The 23,648-nt window shown below is 43.3% G+C and overlaps 1 protein-coding gene across 1 annotated transcript in view; it reads right to left on the bottom strand.

Annotated features, from left to right (window-relative positions):
* The window catches only part of LOC135225778 (F-box/LRR-repeat protein fbxl-1-like), a gene marked incomplete in the record, with an annotated part of 240,007 nt that overhangs the window by 82,959 nt on the left and 133,400 nt on the right, over window positions 1–23,648 (bottom strand). Inside the window, 2 exon segments of the mRNA XM_064265244.1 lie at window positions 4,693–4,865; window positions 15,230–15,325. Coding sequence (XP_064121314.1) covers window positions 4,693–4,865; window positions 15,230–15,325 — 269 coding nt within the window.

The raw sequence follows: 23,648 nt of genomic DNA, 5'->3' as shown, positions 1-23,648 counted from the left end.
GATAAGGATATACCACTGGACTACTAGGTACTGATATGATATGATGTTAAGGTTTTTTGTGTTAATATTTAAATGAGTTGTTGATGGAGTGATGATCGGCATGTTTTTGGCCAGGGGTACTGATGTCATTAAACTAATTTTCTTGTGTAATTAAGTGGTGAAGGGTTTTATAAGTTTATGTTGAAAATTATTGTAATAAAGGTATTTTCAGTGGTTATCTGTCCCTCATCCAACTTACCTGATATTTAATTTCAGGTAATTGAATATCCCTGACAACCACTCTGCATGTGGTTGGCACAGAAGGTCGTGCCACTGGGGCAGATCTCTTAGTGCCTCGGAGAGGAGAGCCAGCAGTTTGGGATACCAGCACGAGAATCATCCTGAAATTCGGGATGGTCAGCATCCTGCATCACCTTGCAAATCAGACAGAACAGAAGGAAGGCGTAGACACCAAGGTTGTCCCACCAGTGTTGGAATGTGTCCTCTACAGCTGCCCATGAGTTCGGTACAACTGAACAGAACATCAAAGTTTTCTGTTGTGTGGGGTGACGAACAAGTCTATTACTGGTCGCCCCCACAGGTTGGACAACCTCTCAGCAACATCCTAGTGTATGGAACACGCTGTCCCTATCAACTGATTCTGGCAGCTGAGTTTGTCTGCCACTACATTCTTCCTACCCAGAATGTATCTGGCTCACAACTCCACCGAGTGAGCCACCGCCACTTGTGCAGTTGCATTGTCAACTGATGGAGCTGATGATGACATGATGACTTTTGAAAAGAACAACCCTCTCCAAGATCGATATGATGAAATGTATTTTTTAGTCTTCTTTATTCTTAAAATTCTCAAGTTGAATTTTGTAATTCAACTTGTGAATTTTAACAATAAGGAAGACTACAAAATACATTTCATCATATTGATCTTGGAGAGGTTTGTCCTTTTTTGTCACACTGTCGTCATTAGTTTGCAGTCATACATTTGATTACTACAACACGCTGTGTGGGATTTTTCATACTAATATGTTATCATTTTCATACTACTATATTACTAAAGTTAAAATCAATGTTGAATTCTTATTTTCAAGAGAAAATAATTATGTAATGAAAATTACAGAGCAATTTTTGCCAACAGCAATCAAATAATCAGTATCATGATAAAGTTCAAACTTAGTGCTATCACGACATCTAAAAATAGAACAGAGGTAGAGCATTGGATAACAGTTCCATGGCAACCAGCCAGCCAATCAGGTTTTAGCTATACTATTCTGTCTGAGCAAGCAGGTTTTGCTCGTTTGACGCTGACGATGACGTATGCGTGGTTTTTTAATACATTATGTAGTTTTTAATAATGTATGTATTTTACTGATTACATGAAGAATAAAACGAATTCCTTCTCATTGCTTACTATTAAAATTTCTGAAAGGTTGCTGAATGATAAATAAAGGTTGCTGAGAACGCAACCTTATAACTCATCATTTACTTTATGTCTGCTGGCAACTCAAAAAAAGTTGATTTCATTAATATGGAAGTATTCCTTGAATAGCCTATTTATTATGAAGAATATGCCAATAATATATAAGGTGAAAATAGTTTTATTACCTTTATTATCAGTTTATATCATAAAATGAATCTTTACAAGAAGGTTTGTGGTTGTTGCACCTAGGCTGAGATTAGTCTACTGATAATCATCACTTACTATAAGATTCACAGCTGGTGCCCTGATGCTTTTCCAGAATAAAATTTCATCAACGTACCAGGCAAAGATGACAATTTTGTCACAGGGTATCTTACATTCCTACCTAATTTTTTACTGTATCCTGTATTATGAAAGTTGCATAATCTGGTAATTATAAGAGTAACACTGACTTCTTGTAGACATCGCCAGCAAACTCAAAGGAACGTCTTTCAAAGATATAATGACGTAACTTATGATGTCATTAACTTGGCCCCTTCTCGATGGATAATTGGCTATTCGTGAAAAAGTCTCAACCTCTAGCAACAATAAAATACAACCAATATTCCACCGTTACACTTTGTAGTAGTAGTAGTAGTAGTAGTAGTAGTAGTAGTAGTAGTAGTAGTAGTAGTACATAGGATTGATGCCTTCTATCTCTTTCTCTCAATTGAAAAATAACATTTAAAAATCAATTAACAAAGAGAAGAAAACTTGACATTCATCATAACTCATTTGATATTTTTCCTAATATGGCAGTGACAATCATTGTAATAAATATAGCATATATAATCATCTTTCTGCACCTTATGGAAGTCAACAAATGACAAAAACTTGGTAGCAATTGTGCAAGTCGAATAACAAAAGCTGTCCTGCAACCACGGGGGCAGTGACTTATCATAGCCGCCATTCTTGAAGCCTTGAAAAGGTACGAATATTCATTTAGAATTTCAGAGACGGCTGTTTGTCGCCATAACCTTGTGGGAGGAGTCATATGTTTACGTAATGTAAAACTTTGAACCCATACATTAGTGTGCTCCGCCACTGGCTTCAGCTGCTTTATTTTACTCTTACGAATATACTTTTTTCTAATGTAAGTAATAAAAAATGCTGCTGAAAATTAGGTAGGGATGTAAAGTATACTATGGCTAAGTAATATCTTTGTCAAATGCATGGAAAAAGTTATCCAGAAAAGCACCAGGACAAAGGCTCTGAATCTCATAGTAGAGCACGAAAAAACAATGGTTCATTTTAATGAGCAATGGACGACCTTCTCCCCCATTGGTCCGTTAAAATGCTTATACCTGAGTATTTCAATACAGTGAGGCCTTGGTAATCTCTGGGGACAGGGACCACAACCACCCTCATTAAGCAAATATCCATGTTACCATACCCCTCAAAAAATGCTTAGGATATAGCCTAACTGTGGTAGTTGGGGAAGCATTTTGTGGTAGTTGGGGAAATCTTAAAAGGTGCAGAATGCTTGTAATACACATTGGTTACACTGAACTGTGGAGCAGGGGTTGGGAGGGCAGCAAGAAAGACAGTAGCTGCAGTCAGGGTGAAATGAAAGTAAACAGCAAGAGTACTGGTAAATAAGAATATAACAGTAGAGAAATCAAGGGCCTGTGTAGCAGAGATATGGCTATTTTTAAATTTTTCACAAACTCTTCCATTAATTCTCTATTAACACTTGGTCACCCACACATAAAAGCTTTAAGGGTCTCTTTCTTCTGCACTTCTCTGTGGCTCTCTCAATTACTAATATGATTACCAAGGTCTGTGCTGACTCTTTGATGAATACAATAACTTACCCCAAACTCTTCTGTTACATCTGCACTGAGTCTTTTATCTTTCTATCACTCACTATAAAATCAAAGTGCAGCACAGAATGTTGTATTAAGGACATCTATGTGTTTTACCAGGGCAATGCTTTCTTTTGGCACTATGTCTCATCTTCATAAAATCAAATGTGTTACAGCTTCTTCAATCTTTTCTCTCTAGTCATTTTAAACATCGAGTTTAGCAAATTTACTCACTGGCTTTGGTAGAATTCCAGAACTGCTGCTCCTTCCTGATTTCCTTCTCCCACATTACTATCTCAACATCACATACTCAAAACCAAATCATGTGTCAATCTATAGGTCTCCTCCTACCACTACCCTCTGATAGTGATATATACGCCAGTCTCTGTACCTGATCGCCTTTCCAATAATTCTTGGTTTTCTTTTTCTGAACTACCTGACTGTCTTGAGTAATCAGAGAACAGACCCATTCCATCTCAAATGTTACTACTGAGCTCTTTTGTGCTAGCTCTTTCATACCTCATCTCAAGAACACCACAAATATTCTCTGTTTCTTCTAATCAGCATCTCCTCCACTTCCGTAATTTTTCCTACCATTATTTCCAAATTTATAGGGCTCACTTTCAATGAGTTTGCCATATTTTCTACCTTCTCCAAGGATTCTTTGCACTCCTGCTTACTCCAGGGGTGCTAGGGATGAGAGAGGGTCATTCTGCACTAAGCACTCTTTTTCCTTTTTGGAGCTTTTACCTTTTTACAAGTTCTGTATGCCATGACTGACGAACTCGTCCACAACATTTTTCATGATTTGGCTTTGGCTGTAGATAGGTCATTAACTCATTTCAAAATTTAGGACCCTCAAGCTGAAATTCTGACGAGGAAAAAATGTATGTAATATATTCACTGTTGTCTGGTGTGTGGAGAAAGTGCAAGGCTATGAATTGTATATCTGGCAAAAAAAAAAAAAAAAAAAAAAAAAAAAAAAAAAAAAAAATGCACACACACACACACACACAGAGGATCCAACATCAGATGCTTGGAGAATTTTAATCCTCATTCTGGGGAGCCTTAATCAGAAAACATAAGATATGGAAGGCACAAAGGTCACGAAATCATGGGGAAATGGCATTGATGCAAATATTTACCACTACCAGGCACACAATGCACAAGGGAGAAGATGGCTAAACAAAACTTTTAACATTCAACCCTGTAAAGGGAAAATCTGGCATTAAGGATGATGATGATAACTCCCACTATATAATGTTATTAGGAGGGTAGTGCTTGTAAACTGCAATCAAACTGAATATTTTACCTAAACACAAACCTCTAGAAGGAAAAACTCATATTACAAATCAAGTGAACACAACATTAAACACCAAATTTATGTCAAGATAAAGAATCTAACTTAAAACACAAATACAAAGAAAAACTTACTTCAAAAACATGTCCGTTTCTAAATGGATACCATTCAGTAAATGTAAAGCTTTGAGTTTGCTGCACTTGGATAGAGTCTTCAGAGATTCTGCACTAATGCCTATATGTGACAAGCTCACTTCCTTCAGGTTTTTGAATGCATTAAAATTAAATTTTGTCTCCTGAGTAAGATTCTGAAATGATAAACATATCATAATAAGTGTTTTGGACTAACAGTAAATTACAACAATTACTTAATTTAATTTCTTCACAAAATACTTCAGCAGGATGAAAATTTTATTAGTTCTGACACATTTTGATTCTGTGAGTATATAGGACGCCAAACTTTCCAAATATAACTTGTAAATACATGTACACTTTACCTACAAGAATTGCATTATTTAAATAGATTGGTTGAGATTATCACCACCATTTTGTAGATTATCCCTACCACGAAGCCGCAATATTGACCCCCATAGGGTTGGCCTGACTGGTTGTGAGATCATCGATGATTTGGAAAACCTTTATCTATAACAAAATAATTCACCTATAGAAACTTTACCAAATACAAATTACATAGCAGACTTCATATGAAGATGTTCCTCTCTTCATTATGTTTCAACATAATTTTCACCATGTCAACTTTAAAATGGTTCACAGTAAGTGAAGAAATAAAAGTGAATTATGATTAATGATTAACTGCCCAAAGTACATGTACTCCATACTCTTGTTTACTGTTTAAGAATTTATGATGAAAGGCAAGCAAACTGTCTGTTCATAAAGAGCCATGATTATTCTAATCACTAAAATGTGAGAGAAATATAGCTAGTCCCTGGTTATCAGCAGTGTTAGTTATCGGCGATCCGGTTTCATAGGCCAATTTTTGTCAGAGAAATGCGGTGACTTCCAATCATTGGCACTGATAATTGGGTATTAGCACCGGTACATACCTAACAGAGGCACCATTAAGGGATTTTGACGAAGGAAAAATCTATTTCTGGGCAAGGGTCCGTGTCGCCCAGGGAAATAATCCCTTAAGTTCATTATTTCTAGGTAAATGATACTAACATTACCAGAGAAAAAATAAAAATAGGGGATGTCAGAATAACTGACTCTCTCACCCTAAATAAAAAGAGGGTGTCGGTATGGTAATGGGGTGAGTGAAACCACTACCACGGACCTCTTGCCATTTAGAAGTCTCCTTCATCAAAATCCCCCTCCCTGAGAGAGCTGATACACGGCCGGCGCCGGCAACTACTACTACACATCCTCCCACGCCGACCGCAGCGCCTCTCGTGGCCCTCCTTGAAGTTAGAGACCAATCTTGGGCGCAAGGGTGGGAGAAAATAGGGGGGGATTTCACTGGGCGACACGGACCCTTGCCCAGAAATAGATTTTTCCTTCGTCAAAATCCCTTTTCTGGGCTCAGTCTGTGTCGCTTCGTGAAATAGTACCAGAGAATTAGCACAAGATTGGAGAGAAGTAAAACAAGGTCTCAAGAAAACAAAAAGAAAACAAAATGAATATAATCTAGTTGAAATAATTACAGAGTTATCATACATAAATTTAAACTTAGCATAATGTAACATGTGTTAGCCTTAAAATATATAATAGGACTTAAAACTAAACTTAGGCTAACTTATGATAACTTAAAACTAGATTTGAATGAACAACTATGTACAAGTGAGACTCTCTAGCATAAAAATAAGAGAGGATAACTCACAACAGTTCTAAGACTTATCAGTAAACATTCATAATATATATAAGTGAGTCTCCCTAGCATAAAAATAACGGAGAACATCACCAAACAGTCACAGTCAGTAGTAATATTTACAAGTGTGAGTGCCCCTAGCAGAAAAATAAGGGACACATCACAATATGTAGCCTTTCTAGGCAGCTAAGGCTCAAAACATGATTGAGCTTGACGGTAAGGTTAGGGGAAATATTGGTGAGGCAGGTAGAAAGGAGATCTGGATCTTCGATTACAAATACTAGACAGTGTCAGGGGAAACTATGTTTCCCGCTGCCACTGCTGGAAATTTAAGATTCCAAGGACTTCAAGTAGTGACGTTTGAAGACTGTCTGCGATTTCCAGCCCGTGTACTTTTTCAAATCATCAAAATTCATATGCTGGAAGTAATCAATAGAGGTGGCTACTGCTCTGATGTCATGGGCTCTGGGGAATGAATCAGGATTAGCTTGTTTAATAAAGTACAGGATTTGTTGTCTAATCCCTTTTATTGAAATAGTGCCACCTTTTTCCCTCATAAAGAGGGGGCCTGAGGATCTAGATGATGTCCTGGACAGATAGGCTCGTAAGGCCGTCACTGGACATAGAGAAGGGTCCTGGGGAAGAGGGAGGACCTTCCAAGGAGCCCACCTCAATAAAGGATCCTCATTTTTTGCTAAAAAGCTACGATCTGGAGATAATAGGACTTCTCCTGAGGGGAGAAATTCTACGACCAGAGGCTCTGGAAAGGGCCGACAGTTCTGATATTCTGGCTCCTGAGGCCAGGCTTAATAAGAATAATGTTTTCCTCAATAACATTATATAGTTGCATGAATCGTTGTCAGTATCTGAAGCCAGTTTGAGAACATCATTCAAGAACCATGAAATTGAACTAAGTCTTTCTGAAGGCCTAAGCCTAGCACAGGCTTTAGGAATAGACAAAAAGTAAGAGTCTGTTAGGTCTATCTTAAAGCCAAACTGGAAGATTTTCTTTAAAGCTGACTTATTGGTGGTAATAGTACTAGCTGCTAGACCTTTTTCAAACAGAGATCTGAAAAAGGATATAGCTAAATTAACTGTCATGGTTTGGGCGTTTGTTTCTTTCAGGAAATTTGCTAGTTACTTAACAGAAGCATCATACTGGCGCAAAGTTGATTCCCTTTTATCCGATTCTAAGAAAAGGATATTTTGGGGATCAAAATTTGCATCTCTCTTAGCCGCAAACTTCATGAAGTCCATAAAGTTAGGGTTTTGAGAGTTCCTGAGGAAGCGAACACAGTCCTCATTTGTACTGATTGAGACAGTTTGGGATTGGGGATCCGTTGAGGTCGGAGACCCAATTCCAGGAGGAGAGGATACCAATTGCTCTTGGCCCAATCCGGAGCTACTAGAGCTACTTGTCCCTTGAATGTCCTGAGTTTGCTCAGGACTTTCAATAGAAGATTCACTGGAGGGAAGATGTATATCTTCCTCCATTGATTCCAATCTATGGACATGGCGTCTGTGGCATAAGCCAGAGGGTCCAGGTTGGGGGCCACATAGCAGGGGAGCTTGTGGTTCGCTTGTGATGCGAAAAGATCCATCTGGAGGTCTGGGACCTTTTGGCATATCCACTGGAATGAACGCCTGTCCAGGGACCACTCCGATTCTAGGGGAACTGATCGGGACAGGGTATCTGCTATCACATTCCTTACTCCCGCCAGATGAGTGGAGGATAGATGCCATTTGTACTTGGTTGCTAGAGAGAAAATGGCTATCATGACATGGTTCACATGCCTTGATTTGGATCCTCCCCTGTTGATGCAGTGTACCACTACTGCGCTGTCCAAAACCAGTTTTATATGGGAATTCTTGGCTGGTAGAAGCCTCTTCAGAGTGAGGAATACTGCCATGGCTTCCAATACGTTTATGTGAAGCCGGCGGAACTGAGGTGACCAAGTCCCTTGAACTTTCTTGAATTGGGAGTATCCTCCCCACCCGCTTGGAGAGGCGTCCGTGTGGATAACCAACGCCAGAGGGGGGAACTGGAGAGGAACTGATTTGGACAGATTCTTGGCCTTCGCCCAGGGGCGGAGACATTTGCGAAGAATCGGCGGGATTACTGACAACTTGTCTCGAGATTTGACATTTGCTCTTGAGCGCCAAACTCGATTTATATCTTTCAACTTTGCTTTCAACAGAACGTCTGTGACTGACGCAAACTGGAGGGAACCTAGGATCCTTTCCTGGTTTCTCCTTGATGTCTGTTTGCATTTGAGGAATTGTCTTATGGATTTGGCTATTTCCTTCCTCTTGACCAATGGAATTGACAGTGTGTGGGAGTTCAGGTCCCACTGAATGCCGAGCCACTGAAAATGAGACTCCGGCGTTAGCATGGATTTGGTCTTGTTTATTTGGAAACCAAATGTTCCAGAAAATGAATTACTTTGTTTGTGGCTTTGAGGCATTCCTCGACGGTTGTTGCCCAGATGAGCCAATCGTCGAGGTACGCTACTACCATTATCCCCTTGTGATCTCAATTGCTGGACTACTGATTCCGCTATTTTCGTGAACACCCTGGGGGCTACGTTCAGCCCGAAGGGCATCACTTTGAAAGAGAATGCCTGGTCTCCCAACCTGAAGCCTAGATATGGGCGGAAGTGTCTCGCGACTGGGATATGATAGTATGCGTCTGTAAGATCTATAGAGGTGGTGACGGCCCCACGGGGAAGTAAGGTCCGCACCTGCGAGATAGTCTGCATTTTGAACTTGTCGCAACAAATGAATAAGTTTAGACGGGACAAGTCTAAGATTATTCTTCGTTTTGTTGAGCCTTTCTTTGGCAGGCTGAACAAGCGTCCTTGAAACGTTAAATGTTTGACTCTTGATACTACTCCTTTCTGAAGGAGCTCTTGCACATACTCTATCAATTCCTGTGTAGGTGGTTGAAAGAATGTTTTGGATGGAGGAGGACCTTTGATCCAACCCCATCCCAGCCCTTTGGACACAATGCTTTGTGCCCAGCTGCTGAATCCCCACCGGTGCCGGAAGAGGAACAGCCTCCCTCCTACCTGAGGGGTCCTATTGGGTTTGGGCAGGACGTGCTCCGCGTCCTCCTCGAAAGTGTCTCCCCCTGTTGGGTGTCCTTCCGCCACCCTTCTGGCGAAATGCACCTCTGGCTCTACTTCCCCTTCCAAACCTGTTGAGGGCTTGGAATGCCTGACCCTCAAGAACAAGATTGATGGCTGGGGAAACGGTGTAGGAGGTCGAGGGCTGGTTCTGGGACGTCAGCAGGAGGATGGGCTGGCTCTGATTCATCGAGGTCGACGGTTGCACCGTTTGTGAAACCGGGACCACTTGGACAAACTGCTGTTGCCGGGGAGCCTGTAAAGGTGTAAACTTCCTAGGCTTCTTTGTTTTCTTGGAACCTGAGGGGGGTACTTTCTGGTTTCCTCTTACCAGTAAGTCCCCAGCGGACCCTAAGGCTCTGATTGAACCTGGTCGCTTCGTGGTGAACCTCGTTTACCGCCGATTCGGGAAAGAGGTCAGCTCCCCAGATCGATGACGAGAGCAGTTTGTTCGGCTCATGCCGTATAGTGGCCTCCTGCAGGACATGCTTCCTGCAGTTACGCCTAGCTACCACAAAGTCGTACAGATCAGACTGTACGGTCTGTGTCTGAGCCTTTGCAAAGAGTTTGAACAGAGGCTCCGTACCATAGGTAATGGCGGCAACCTCTGTCATCACCAAGGCGTTCAGTGTCCTCCCTAGCCTGGTCCTAGCGTCGAACTCCGCTTAGATCAGGTTATCCGGTAGCCTTGGGAGTCTCTCCCCGAACTGTTCTATAGCGCAGTCCGGTTTGAGCTTCCCGACCGTGAAGGAAGCTGGAAGATCAGCCCAGAGATCCTCAGAACCTGGGAAGAGCGGAGATGTTGGATCCGACTCTCTCAGCTGGGGAAGAGGCTCGTCTTTCATAGTGGCCTGGATTGTCACTTCTGCCAACTTTGTGGTAAAGGGGAGCGGTGTCTCCTCCTCCGACACAAAGATGGTGAATGGGCTTTTGAAAGCCTGAAGTTTGGTGTTCACGCAGTCCCATCCTTCAAAGCATCTAACCCATTCTCTCTGGGCTTGTTCCCGACTGTATATTACAGTCTCTTTCGGGATCTTATCCTCTCTCCTCAGAGCCGACTCCGTCAACCTGGCGTAACCCATGAAAGGTGGTTGAAGATTGGCGGGGTGGAACTCGAAGTCCTCAATACAACGAGTTCCACAGTCCGGAATAGAAATCATTCCATCCTTGAAGGGTGCAAAGGCTGCGACCCTCCAATGATTGCTCATGGTCAAGGCGGGGAGAGTATTATAATCTGGCATCGGAGTCATTCTGGCGGTTGCCAGAGGAAGAACTGCTGGGGGATTATCCCTAAGGCCCGCCAGCAAGTTTTCCTGGTTTGTCAGTCGCTCCGATATATTTTGGATCGACTGACCAGATTCTGCAAACGAGGTGGAGATCCGAGCAAGCGTCTGGTCTAGCCTGTCGTTCATCATGGCTCCCACCATGTTGCCCACCTGTTGCATAACCCCTGCAGTAAAGGTTTCAGGATCGAAGGGACCAGAGTCCCCGGTTGAAGCAGGGGTCTTCGGACGTGCTCCGATGGACGTCGAAGGTACCGGCTCAAAGGCAGTCCGGGCCTTCTCCTTAGAGGACTTGCCTCTTGACCCTTTGGAGTGTGAAGTCGAAGATGACTTCGATTTCTCTGCTCCGGGATGGTGAGCCGGAGACTTATGAGTAGATGAGGACGAAGTCTTCTTAGAAGACGTCCTCTCAAGGGTCTTCTGCTCCCGTTTCCCTTTAACTTTAGGGACAACTGAAGCTGACGACGTCCTGGCCAGAATATCCGACTCAGAAAATCCTTGAAGGGGAGGAAGAAGGAATAGGTGATGAAGATCCAGATGCGCCCAAGGGAAGCCCTTGAGCGCCCAACAAACCTACCTCTACCAACAACTCACCTTCCCTCTCCGCCCTAGCCTGCGCCACCTGTTGCTGGATGGCAACGATGCACGGAGCTGCCGCTGTAGGGTCGACGTACCCGTTCGACTTGCCGCCTGGGAAGATGCAGACAGCCATACTCTTGTCTAAAATGTATGGCTGCCCCTTGGATACGTTCTTGCTAAAGCCTCCTACCCAGGCTTTCAGGGTAGCCGATGCGCCGTCCTTCACGGCGGCAGCCTGAAATAAAGGGTCATTGTAATCCTTACAACAAAGCCCCGAAGATATATCATTAACACTCATGACTATGTCACACTTATGTACTTAACACAGGCTTATCTGACAATATATATCAAGAACAGAGACAAAACCTTACGCCGGTGTATACTTACTCTGGCAGAAAACTGTTCCACCAGATCATAACAGATGGAGCAGGCTTCGTGATGCCACACAATCAGATCGTTGTGGTGGACGGCGCAGGGAGCGTGGGTCCGGCAGACCTCATGACCGCAAGGGTCCTGCAGGATGGCGTTGCATCCTGCTTCCTGACAGTTGGTAGCCTGTAAGTGAACAGATACATAAGTATCAGCAGTTACTAACAGGGCTAACCTGTTAAGTGATATGAAGCTCCGCTGCATGCCGGAGTGAAAATATTTTTGGACATAATCCTCTCCTGTACTCCGTGAGAAAATTCCATGGATATGGTAAACTGGTCTGAAAACTCCGGTACACCGGAGCGAAGATTTCCGTCAAACCAGATATATACCTGTTTAGATACAGATAGTACACCGAAGTGAAGGTACGATCACAGCAGAGAACATGAGAAGATATCCATAAAAACTTAACAAAACAAAATAAAAACTGATAAACAAGGTAAGCGGTGTGTAGTTCCGCCGTAAAACTCTTCCGCCAGCCAACGGAGAACTCGGATGGCGAGCGGGTGCTCCGCCAGACAAGCGAAAGAGACAACAGATACAATCATAATATAGGGGAAGAATGTCAAGGCTGCTCCGTTACCCCCCCGCCCCCCCCAAGGAGCTGGCGGGGCCAGCGATCCGCTGTAACGGTGGGGAGGGTAGAGGAGAGCTATACAGATAGCACCGGGGAGGACCCAATGCGAGCTGGCGGGGTGGCCAACCCAACCTGAACGCACGAGGAACCCCCAAGAACTAAAAAAAAACGGAACCAGCCCAACTCAGAACCCCCTTTAGTCCGACACTCCCGTATCCTCCCTGGGAAGGGAGGAGGAGGGGAGGGGTGCTCGGATGGTTGCCATAGCGACTGTGAGCGAGCGAGGACTATCTCCCACCCGCGTGGGAAGGGAAGAGAGGAGGGGGGGACCCCGAGTGAAGGGCTGAGGCGATCAGCTGGCTCGTCGCAATCGTAGGTGGACCACGAGGCGAACGAGACCGAAAAGGCATAGCCTAGGCTATAACCAACCGCCTCAAACATGCAACCCATAATAAATACATCGTAATAAAAATGAAAGGAAGGAAATCACGAGTGAGAGAAATAGAAGGGTCGTCCAGGAGAAGTTAGGCTAGCCTCCCCGAAGGAAGACAGACTAACAACTCGGGAGCTGGCCTCTGCCGATACGTAAGACGGAGGGCGACGACCAGGATCGCTGGACTAAAGAGCAGTGGGTAATCTAAAATATGGCATAAAAACCCACGCGCCTAACAGACCTAGACAAAGGTACATGCATGCATGAACACGGATCAAAGACATGAGGTAAAGGATTTCTGAATAGTACGATGTAAAGCAATACAATAAAAGTAGCACTTTCCGCACCACGCTTAATATAAAATATGAAAAAGATATAAACACTGCACAGAATAGCCGCTACGGTATGGAAGACCGAAGGAGCTAAACGAAAACACGAGGCGAGCCGGCATGGCCAGCCTGGCGCCAGACAAGGAAGGCCGTTATTGAACCTAAAAAAACGGTTAAAACGGATCCTGACTGGCTAAAAATACGTGTAACCTTTTGGCAGTACTTAACTTAGCTGCGGCGATAGCTTGGAACTCCATTGCTGAAGAGATAAATACAAATAGCACACAAAATACAGAGTAAGGGAAAAACATGTGCGTGTGGAAGAGCGCTAACGTAAAGGATGGCCACGAGAGGCGCTGAGGTCGGCATGGGAGGATGTGTAGTAGTAGTTGCCGGCGCCGGCCATATATCAGCTCTCTCAGGGAGGGGGATTTTGATGAAGGAGAATTCTAAATGGCAAGAGGTCCGTGGTAGTGGTCTCACTCGCCCCAGTACCATACCGACACCCTCTTTTTATTTAGGGTGAGCGAGTCAGTTATTCTGACATCCCCCCTATTTTTATTTGTTCTCTGGTAATGTTAGTATCATTTACCTAGGAATAATGAACTTAAGGGATTATTTCCCTGGGCGACACGGACTGAGCCCAGAAAAGGGATTTTGACGAAGGAAAAATCTATTTCGCCCAGTGAAATCCCCCCCTTTTTTCTCTCCCACCCGTGCCCAAGCTTGATCTTCTAACGTCAAGGATGGCCACCAGAGGCGCTGGTGTTAGCGTGGGTGGGTGAGTAGTAGTAGTTGCTGGCGCAGGCTGTGTACCAGCTCTCTCTGGCAGGGGGATTTTGGTGGAGAGATCTAAAATGACAAGAGGTCCGTGGTAGTGGTCTCACTCGCCCCAGTACCATACCGACACCCTCTTTTATTTAGGGTGAGCGAGTCAGGATACTCTGACATCCCCCTCTTTTAATTTTCTCTGGTAATGTTGGTATTATTTACCTTAGAAATATGAACTGAAGGGATATTTCACTGGGCGACACGGGCCATTGCCCAGAAATAGATTTTTCCTTCGTCAAAATTCGTCTATATATATATATATATATCTATATATATATATATATATATATATAATATATATATATATATATTATATATATATATGATATATATAATATACTATATATATATATATATATATATATATATATATATATATGATATATATATATATATATATATATATATATATATATATATATATATATATATATATATATATATATTATATATATATCATATACTATTGCTATAGTATATTAAAAAATAATTATATCATCATATCACACTATATAAGATATAATTACTTATCTGATAATAATTATATAGTATTAAATTATTAATAAGATATACTCACAGTAAGAAAACTATATGTATTAATTCATAATAGAACAATAAATATTATGTTTATATTCACTATATCTATATAATAATTACTATATATACATATAATATATATAGTATATATATATATATATATATATATATATATATATATATTATATACAATATAATTATATTTTTATATAATATATTATATAATTATATATATATTATATATATATAATTATATATATATATGATGCATTTGATAGGGCAAGGTAACTCAATCTAACATTGCCTGAGTGATGAGAGAGCTCTAACAATATGATGTGTTGCCAAGTAACCTGGTGGTCAACTGACATATGGCAGTGTACTCTAGGGCATCAGCCTCCCAACCTCACTGACATAAGTATGGTCATATGTATTAGTGGTTGTATATTGAGCAGGTTGTATGTCGGATGTTACTTGTACTGATAGTTCTAAATAGCAATTTATCAAAATTTCTCAAAACAAAGTGAAAAGTTTATTAAAACATTATATACTTGTAAATAGGGGGTGCCAAAAGGATTTTCCCAAAGGACTTTTAGACTTGCCAGTGGCAAACACTCATTTTCCTGGTCTCTATTGGGAGAATATTTCTGAGATCTAGTGCCTCCCCAACAACACAGTGCTAACCATAAATATCTAAATTAATAAAAGAAAGCGAGAGAGACCTTACCTCATATCCACCTCTTACAGTTAACTTCTCCAACTCTTTCAGATGTTCTATTGCAGGGAAGAGCTCAAAGGAACATTCTGCATCTATATCTAAGCACTGAAACATATTAAACTAATTAACACAGTTTTTTTGTAAATGTAAGCTACATAAAACAAAAATAGAAAGGAACCACAGAACTATAATTTATCTACAGTGCTCCCCCACTTTTCGCAGAGATAGGTTCCAGAACCCACTGCGGAAATAAAAAATCCCCTCTAAAATTGCTTATAACTGCTAATAACAGCCAAGTATCCAATACCTGTTAAACTAAAACACTTAAAACTGCCTATTTTAACAGTTCACTGCTTAATTTAATAGGAAAAAGAAGTGAATTAGTGATAATTTTAGATAGTGATAATTTTAGATACAGTCCATAGAAAAATTTGTGAGTTAAAGTTCCCACACAAAAGTGAGATATATTTAATAAAAATCCACGATAGAGCAAAACGCAAAAAGTGGGGTCCACTGTAATCTTAAATTATATGCATACCTTGTTGTGGAAACATGCAACTCATTTTCTTGCATAAGTTGTTTAAAAGGGAAAAAAACCTATATTATGACACTCAAAAATTCAGTTCATTGATAACTGGGAATGCAGTTATTCCTTATCATCTATATGATATCCATGTAAACTAGCCCTAAATAATTCTGCAGCACTTTTACAGCTGACTTTATTGACCAAACAATCCACTCATTATCTTTGTGTTTGACTTGGGTGCCTTTGATCAGCTCTGGTACGGATGGCTTCCTCTCAAAAGCATGCATATAACTTTCTTACATCATTCTTAGAATAAATTTTTGTCACTTTTATTAATGCTACCCATTTAATAATGAAATTCCAAGGTAAAAATAAATTTGTGTACACAAAAAATACATTTCTCTTGAGGTTTTTTGATGTAGGAGAGGCTAATTGGAGGACCTGTGGTAGTGGTTTCACTCGCCCCAGAAACCATACCGACACCTTTTAATAAAGATGAGCGAGCCAGAATATTCTGGCATTTCCAATTTAGTGGTTCTCTGGTATTATAACAATATTTTACCTTAGAAATAGTGCTAAAGGAACCTATTTCACTGGGCGACACGGGCCCTTCGCCCAGAAATGGATTTTTCCTACGTCAAAATCCCTTTTCTGGTGTCGACCTGTGTCACCCTATGAAAAATCCCTGTTATTCATTTTTCCCAGTATAAATAGCTCTTAACGTATACCAGAGAAAAAAGCTAACAAAGTTATGCTGAGGTTACTACCCCCAGCGCGATCACCCAAAGGGTGTCAGTATAGAATAGGGGCGCTGTGTTACCACAGACCACAGGGTTTCTGCCATTTAGATGATTCCCTGTCAAAATCCCTCTCTTTTGGTGTGATCCGTTACCACGGAATCCCTCTACTCTTCCCCACTCGCCACTATTACTACTACCCCAGCGCCAACTTTCATTCCTGTTAAGAGCCGTGCGCTGTAAACAGTGAATTTTTTTAGCTGTGCTATTCTTTGCATTATTGCAACAATTTCACCAATATGAGGGCCCAATCTTCTGCTACTTTGAAGTTGAGTACCCCAATTGGGTTTTTTATCATAAATAAGTGATATTAATTATGCTATCAGTCCAGGCACCTCGAGATATGAGTTGAGGAGGCCGGTGACTGGTCAGCCATTTTGTGCGTCGGCATAGCATCAACAAATTACTCACGGCATATTTAAAGTTAATATTTAAAGTTAATATATAGGCTTAGCTTTGCTTACGAGATTATCAGAAAGTGATATTTCCGTTAAAACAGATATTAGTGACATTTCATAGCAATTTGACTTATAATTTAATACAACAATGTCTCGGTGCTAGTGAGTATTCTCGTATCTAGTCTAGTCTTATTACGGTAACCATATTTGATCCTTAACGGATACATGAATTATTACCCCTATTAGCTTAATCAATTAAGCCTAGTAACCTTAATTTCATGTTTCTCGTGATTTTGAGTTAGGTCTGTATATGACCTTACTAATACGATCAGGAAAATTACCAATTTACGAATGTGAAATTAAGTGATAATGTAGGTTACGTAGATTAGTACTAGTTATTGAGTGATAATTTCTATACATTGTGATATATTGTTGTATTTAGATCAATAAATATCCAAAGTAACAGTATTTTTTAGTGCATGGCCTACCTGGATAACCTCTTGACCGGATTGGACCACTTTCGATCGCGACGAGCCACGGCCAGTCAGCGAAAGTTTTGGGCTACGTAGCCTAAAAGTGGTTCTATCTTGGATCAGGGGTAGAGCCAAACAACATAAAACTGTTATTTGTAAACCTCTAAATCTCAGAGATTCTAATCACTGTGATTGGAGGCAAGTTAATATGATAATAATACTTGAAGTTCGGCATGTTGGCAAGTAGTGGTTCGCCACGTCTTGTTCTCGACATCGGCGAAGTTCGGTATTCGGTATTGCCGGAATTCAGACTGAATAATTCATAACTTTGGCAATTATAGTGGTTCGCCACGTTTTTCTCTGACTTTGACGATGTTCGATATTCGGCGTTGCCGGAATTCAGTCTGAATAATTCCTAACTTGGCAATTATAGTGGTACGCCACATCTTTTCTCCGACACCGGCGAAGCTCGATGTGTTGGAATTAACATGCTAAATGGAAATTTCAATCTATACTATTGTGCTTGAAAAACTTGTCAGTCTTATTACATATATCGGTAACGAAATACTTCACGAAGTATTTCGCCGACAAATTCATGAAATGTATAAATACTATAAGTATTACTAGACTAAGCTTCTTAGTAGTAAATTACTTAGTATTAAGTCGTTAACGGAATACTTCGGCAACGGAGTATTTCCCCGACAACCTAGATAAGCATATATTTAATATAAGCATTATTAGACTAAGCTAATATTATAAGATAGTCGATACCAGAATACTTCGGCAACGAAGTATTTCTCGACAATCTAGTTAAGAACATCTGGAAAAATTAAGGCATATATACGTCGACACGGAATATTTCGGGAACGAAATATTCCGCTGACAAAGCTTACGAGTTTTATGATCCGATTATTAATAATTACTATTCAGTCGACAACGGAATAGTTCGGTACGCCGAAATGTTTCGGCAACGAAATACTTCGCCAATAAATAAAATGCATGATTTTTCTAGAAAATACCTGTCCTGTATCCCTAAAAACGAAATATTTCGGCTACGAAATATTTCGTCGATGGTCTAACAATAAACCATCAAAAGGAAGATTACTCATTGAGTCTTTCGCATCACAGGTGGTCCGTTGCCAGGCTGAGGGATGCCACGCGTCACTAGGCAACGACTATGGCCACGTAGTATGTCGTTCGCACTCCAATTGTGCGGTAGCCTTGGATGACTACGTGGCCTGGCACCCGGACGCTTGTACCGTCTGTTACGAGCTTGTTTCGTTGTTGACTGATGAACAGGTAAGGATGTTTCAGAATTATCTTATATACTAAGGAATATAGTAAGGTAATTTGTATATTGTTCTGGTCCGCCACTAAAACAAAGATTACCTTACAGGCGGACAAGTCGATCGTCCACGGCGCAAGGGTGTCCCTGCGCAAGTGGGTGGCGGGGTTCGGCAGAAACGCACCAAAAGGCCGGCCCCATGTTTTGGATGCTGGCCTTTGCAAGATGATCTTTCCAGGCGCCACCTTCACAACTGCGGTGCCCAGGGACGTTGCCGAACCCCTCATTGAAGCTATCCGCATTGAGACGACGGCCGCTTTAGGGGAGAAGCAGGACTTTACGGAGGAAGTGGCGGCGATCGACCTCAACGTCGAGCCGATGGTCACGGAGGACCAGGTAGGTGGGAAGGTAAGTGGGGCGAGTTCCCATCCTTCTCCTTCTCCTTCCCTTTCTTCAACTCCATCCTTTAAGGGTTTTTCTAAATCCGTTAAAGAACAAGGAATGCCGTCGGTTATTCCTAGTCAAGAAGACTTTAAAAAAGAAAAGCAACTCTGTTCCACAACCGTCGACATCATCTGTCATTCAGCCTGCTGCCACAAATCCTTCCCCTACCGAAGGTAGAGGGTCAGTCCCAAGGGCGGCGGAACAGTTCTTTGACCCTGAATCCTTCACTAACCAGCTGTTAGCTAGGATTAGTGGAGTAGTAGATCAGAGGATAGATGCACGCCTCAGATCAACACCGGACATCTCAAACCAGGCTCTCTCGTCATTGACAGAGAGAATCAAGCCCATTGAGGAGATGCTCTCAGGCCTCTTTAGATCCGGAACACCAGCTCTATCAATGACGGTTCCGGATACTTCAAAGCTTCCCCCCTTCGATAAGGAAAACCCTTGGAGGTTGGCCTTAAATGCTCCCTTCGTAGAAGGAAGATTGACTATAGAAGGGTGTGGAACAAGACCAATAGAGGACTACGAGCTATTCCCAGACGGTATGAAGTTTCCGTTCCCGGGCTTTGTCAGACTAGCACAACATGCGCTAGTCAGAATAGACAAAGTACCAAAGGAAACAGTGATCTTTCCCAGGGAACAGGCCCAAGCTGTCTGGGTCCGTTTCCTAACAGAACTGAATTGTGTCAATACCAAATTGACACCGCACAAGGGAAAGTCCAATGGAGATAGTGCCTCAATACTCTCAAGAGGACAGAGAAGTAGCTCACTGGGTCTTCGGTTACTGTGCTCAGGCTCACAACCTGGAACGAAGAAAACTGAGAATCGACCTGGGCTGGATTCTGGGTTTTCGCAACAAACTTAGGGACGAAGCTGAAGCAGGCATTGGTCCAGCACTCATTATGAGTGACAGTATAGCTAGGCCATGAAGCTCGCTGACTCGCTTGGAGGAAGCAAGGGCGAGCAGAAAAATAGTTTTCAGGGTGGGATCCCTATCAGATGCCAGGGACAATGGTTCATAAGGAGCTCTCTTCAAAGACCTGAGGATAGCAACAATGTCCAAGGGAGGAGGGTTTGCCAATACCAGAGTGCAATCCAGTTCAAAGCTTCGTATGAGCATAGAGTGTTCCTCTGAGGAAGAGAGATCAATTCCCTTCAGTCTGAGGACTTGGCTCAAGTCCGAGCAATAGCCTTTTACCACCGAGACCGAAAAGAGCTTCTCATTCCACAGGTAGAGTAAGAAGCCGGCAATCATGGGGATAGAGGCTCTGAGAGGAGAACAGCCTCTCTGACAACACCAACCATGGAAGATGGCCCACTTGGTCTGATAGACAGACGTTGAGGACTTCCTGAGGTATCCTGCCATTGCTGTCGCAGCCTCTCGCGAAAAGCCTTTAGCTGTGAGGAGCTGCTGGATAACCTCCCCGCGTGAATATGTAAAAAGCTCACCGTGTTGTGGAAGATCCTCACATGGTTGGCCTAGGAGGTCGGGGAGTGGCGGAAGCACTCTTGGAGTCTCTACCAGTAGAAGTAGGAGGTCTGGGTACCATTCTATGTGAGGCCATTTCGGCACTACTAGCGTCATGGACAGGGAAGGGGTGTGGATTGCACTCAATTCAAACACTTGCCTAATCACGCAAAATGGCGGAAAAGCACAGACGTCAAGGCTGTCCCAGGGGTCCAGGAATGCGTCCTCAAACACTGCTGCCGGATCTGGAACTGGAGAGCAGTAAATCGGCAGCTTCTAATTTAGAGAGGTAGCGAACAGGTCTATCATTGGGGAACCCCACAAAGCCAAGACTTTACTCGCTATCCGAGGAGCCAACAATCTGCGTCCTCCTGCTCAGATTGTCTGCCATGATGTTCTGTTTGCCTGAGTTGAGAGCTGCCCATTCATGAATCTGCAATGCTAGTTGTCATAGCTACAGAGACATGTACCGCCTTGACGGTTCACATATGCCACTACGGTGGTGTTGTCGCTGATCAGTGCCGCTGAATGAGCTTTCAGAAGAGAGCTGACGTGCTGGAGTGCCAGGAAGACAGCTCCAAGTTCCAGCACGTTGATATGATCTTGACGTTCCGGGTCAGACCATAGGCCTGAAGCCAAGTGTTGCAGTAGGTCCTCGCCCCATCCTTCCTTGGATGTGTCTGTGAACAAGAGCAGATCAGGTGGACGATACTGGAGAGGGGAACCCCTAAACAGGTACGCGTTGTCCAACCACCACTCGAGATTGGAGCGCATGTTCTCCTCCACTGGGACTAGGTCGTGAGGGGAATCCTGACTTTGTGGTCAATGATTCTTCAGACCCCACTGAAAGGATTGAAGGTGCATCCGACCTTTAGGAACAAGCAACTGTTGCCACTGATGTGCTGGCAGCTGGGACTGTTGAAGGAAGGGCAGAGTGACACTTCGGAAGCATTCCAGTCTTTACATTGTCGGAAAGGCTTTCCCTGCAACAGTGTCGAAGACCATACCGAGATACACCAGTCGTTGAGAGGGATCTAAAGAGGACTTCTTGCGGTTCACCATGATCCCCAGATCGTGACAAAACACCAGAACCTTGTCTCGGAGGAGATGAAGCAGTTCCACAGAGGGCACCAGTATCAGCCAATTGTCTGGCGATGAGCCATGTCAACACTAGGGTGAACACCTGAGTGAAAACTTGCGGAGCTGTGGAGAGACCAAAACATAGGACCTTGAACTGGAACACACTGTCTGCTACAACAAGACGAAGATACTTCCTGGACAAAGGATGGATTGGGATCCAGAAGTATGCGTCTTTTAGGTCGACCCTCACCATGTAATCCAGAGGACGAATGGCCTGTCTGACTGTGCTGGGGGCCTCCATCCTGAACAGGGTTTGCTGAACAAAGTCGTTCAGGGCTGAGAGGTCGATGACCAATCTCCAGCCTCCAGACACCTTATTTACAAGAAAGAGTCGACTGAAGAAGCCTAGACTCATCAAGGACCTCCTTGAGAGCGTCCTTCCCCAGCATGTCCTAGACTTCTGCCTGAAGGGCGAGATCCTTCATCGATCCCTGACGATACGATGATGATGCCTTTGGGGGTCAAATCAGAGGAGGGGGAGACTTGATGAACGGGATGTGATACCCGTGTCGGAGGATGGTCAGCGTCCAATCCTCCGCCTCGTGGTACTGCCACTTTGTCCATCTGGCTTGCAGGCATCCCCCCACAGGTAGCAGAGTGGGAGGAGTGCCCTCCTCACTGGTCATGGCAACTCTCTTCCTTTTGCCGCGTTTGCCTCGCCCTCAACCACCCCTGGTCGAAAAGGGCCGCTGCTCTCAGCCGCCGAGTGGAGGCAGTGGGAAAGGGATCAGCCCTAGCAGGAGCGTGAGAAACCCTCCTAGATGGAGAGCCAGGATAACGTCGAGCAGAAACAGCAAGACGTTGGGGCTGATGGAATGATGCTGCGCAGTGCAGCAAAGAATCCTGGCTCGCTCTCCCCAAGTTTCCCTATCACCTTGTTTACATCCGAAGATGGAAAGAGGGTGGATCCCTGAAGCTAGGCATTCCTCAGGTTGGTCACATCCTGAGGGTGCACAGCTCAATCAAGCCTTGATGAGATGGTGTCCCTGCACTTCAACACCAGGTTGGTCCAGAGGTTGGCAAGGTGGTGGACTAAGAACTGCATAGCCTTACCTCCTGAAAAAACAAGGTCATGGAGCTGACAGGCCATGTCTGCTTACGCTTGTCAGCCTGCTGTGGTCTCAGAGGTGGCAAGAAAGCCCAACGTGCCACCCCAAAAGTCCAACCATGAAGCTACTTGCAACGCCGCCATTGTAGTTTGTTCGAGCTGCGACATCTCCTGGGAAGGTTCAGTGTTGAAGTGTCTGGAGCGAAACTCCAGGTGCCAATGATGTTATAGTCAGGTTTATGGGCGAGGTTGAAGGCTCAGCGAGTCCTTCCTCACTGAAATTTGTCTATCGACTTTGGTCAGAGCCTCCCTTGTCAGGGATGACGAGGGCAGCTCAAACCGGGACCGAGCACCCCGAGGGGCACGGGACCGAGCACCCCGAGGGGCACGACAAAGAAGGTCAACTGCCGACATATGACCTTTCAGAGAAGTAGTTGGAGCTTCTTCTAGGCTGTTTAACTTACGGATGAGACCGATGATCTAGTGGATGGTGGTTTCAGCTGCTGCATCTGGAGCATCTGGTTCCGGAAGATAGCCAGCTGAATTGTCAGTTGCCTAGTGAAAATCATCCTCTCTCTGCATTGACACACCCGGGTGTGAATGAGAGCAGCAGACAATGGAAGTTCCGAGGATGGGTACTCCGACTCTGACATCTCCATTTTTCATGTGAAAACACTGAAAAAGACAAGTGGATAAAGTTTCTACAGGTGTATGTGTATCTGCAGGAGCAAGAGCGCTTGTCAGTGAGGGCGCGCACACAGGTTGTGAACGTGAGTAGGCAATTGCAGGCGAATGGCTCCTTTGTGTGTACTGTAGCATCATACAAAGATGAGGAGCTTACCCATG

Source organism: Macrobrachium nipponense, chromosome 13 (genome assembly GCF_015104395.2).
Source record: "Macrobrachium nipponense isolate FS-2020 chromosome 13, ASM1510439v2, whole genome shotgun sequence".
NCBI classification, from domain to species: domain Eukaryota; kingdom Metazoa; phylum Arthropoda; class Malacostraca; order Decapoda; family Palaemonidae; genus Macrobrachium; species Macrobrachium nipponense.
The sequence above is the reverse complement of the archived record's forward strand: the minus strand, read 5'-3'. Positions and strand labels throughout refer to the sequence as shown.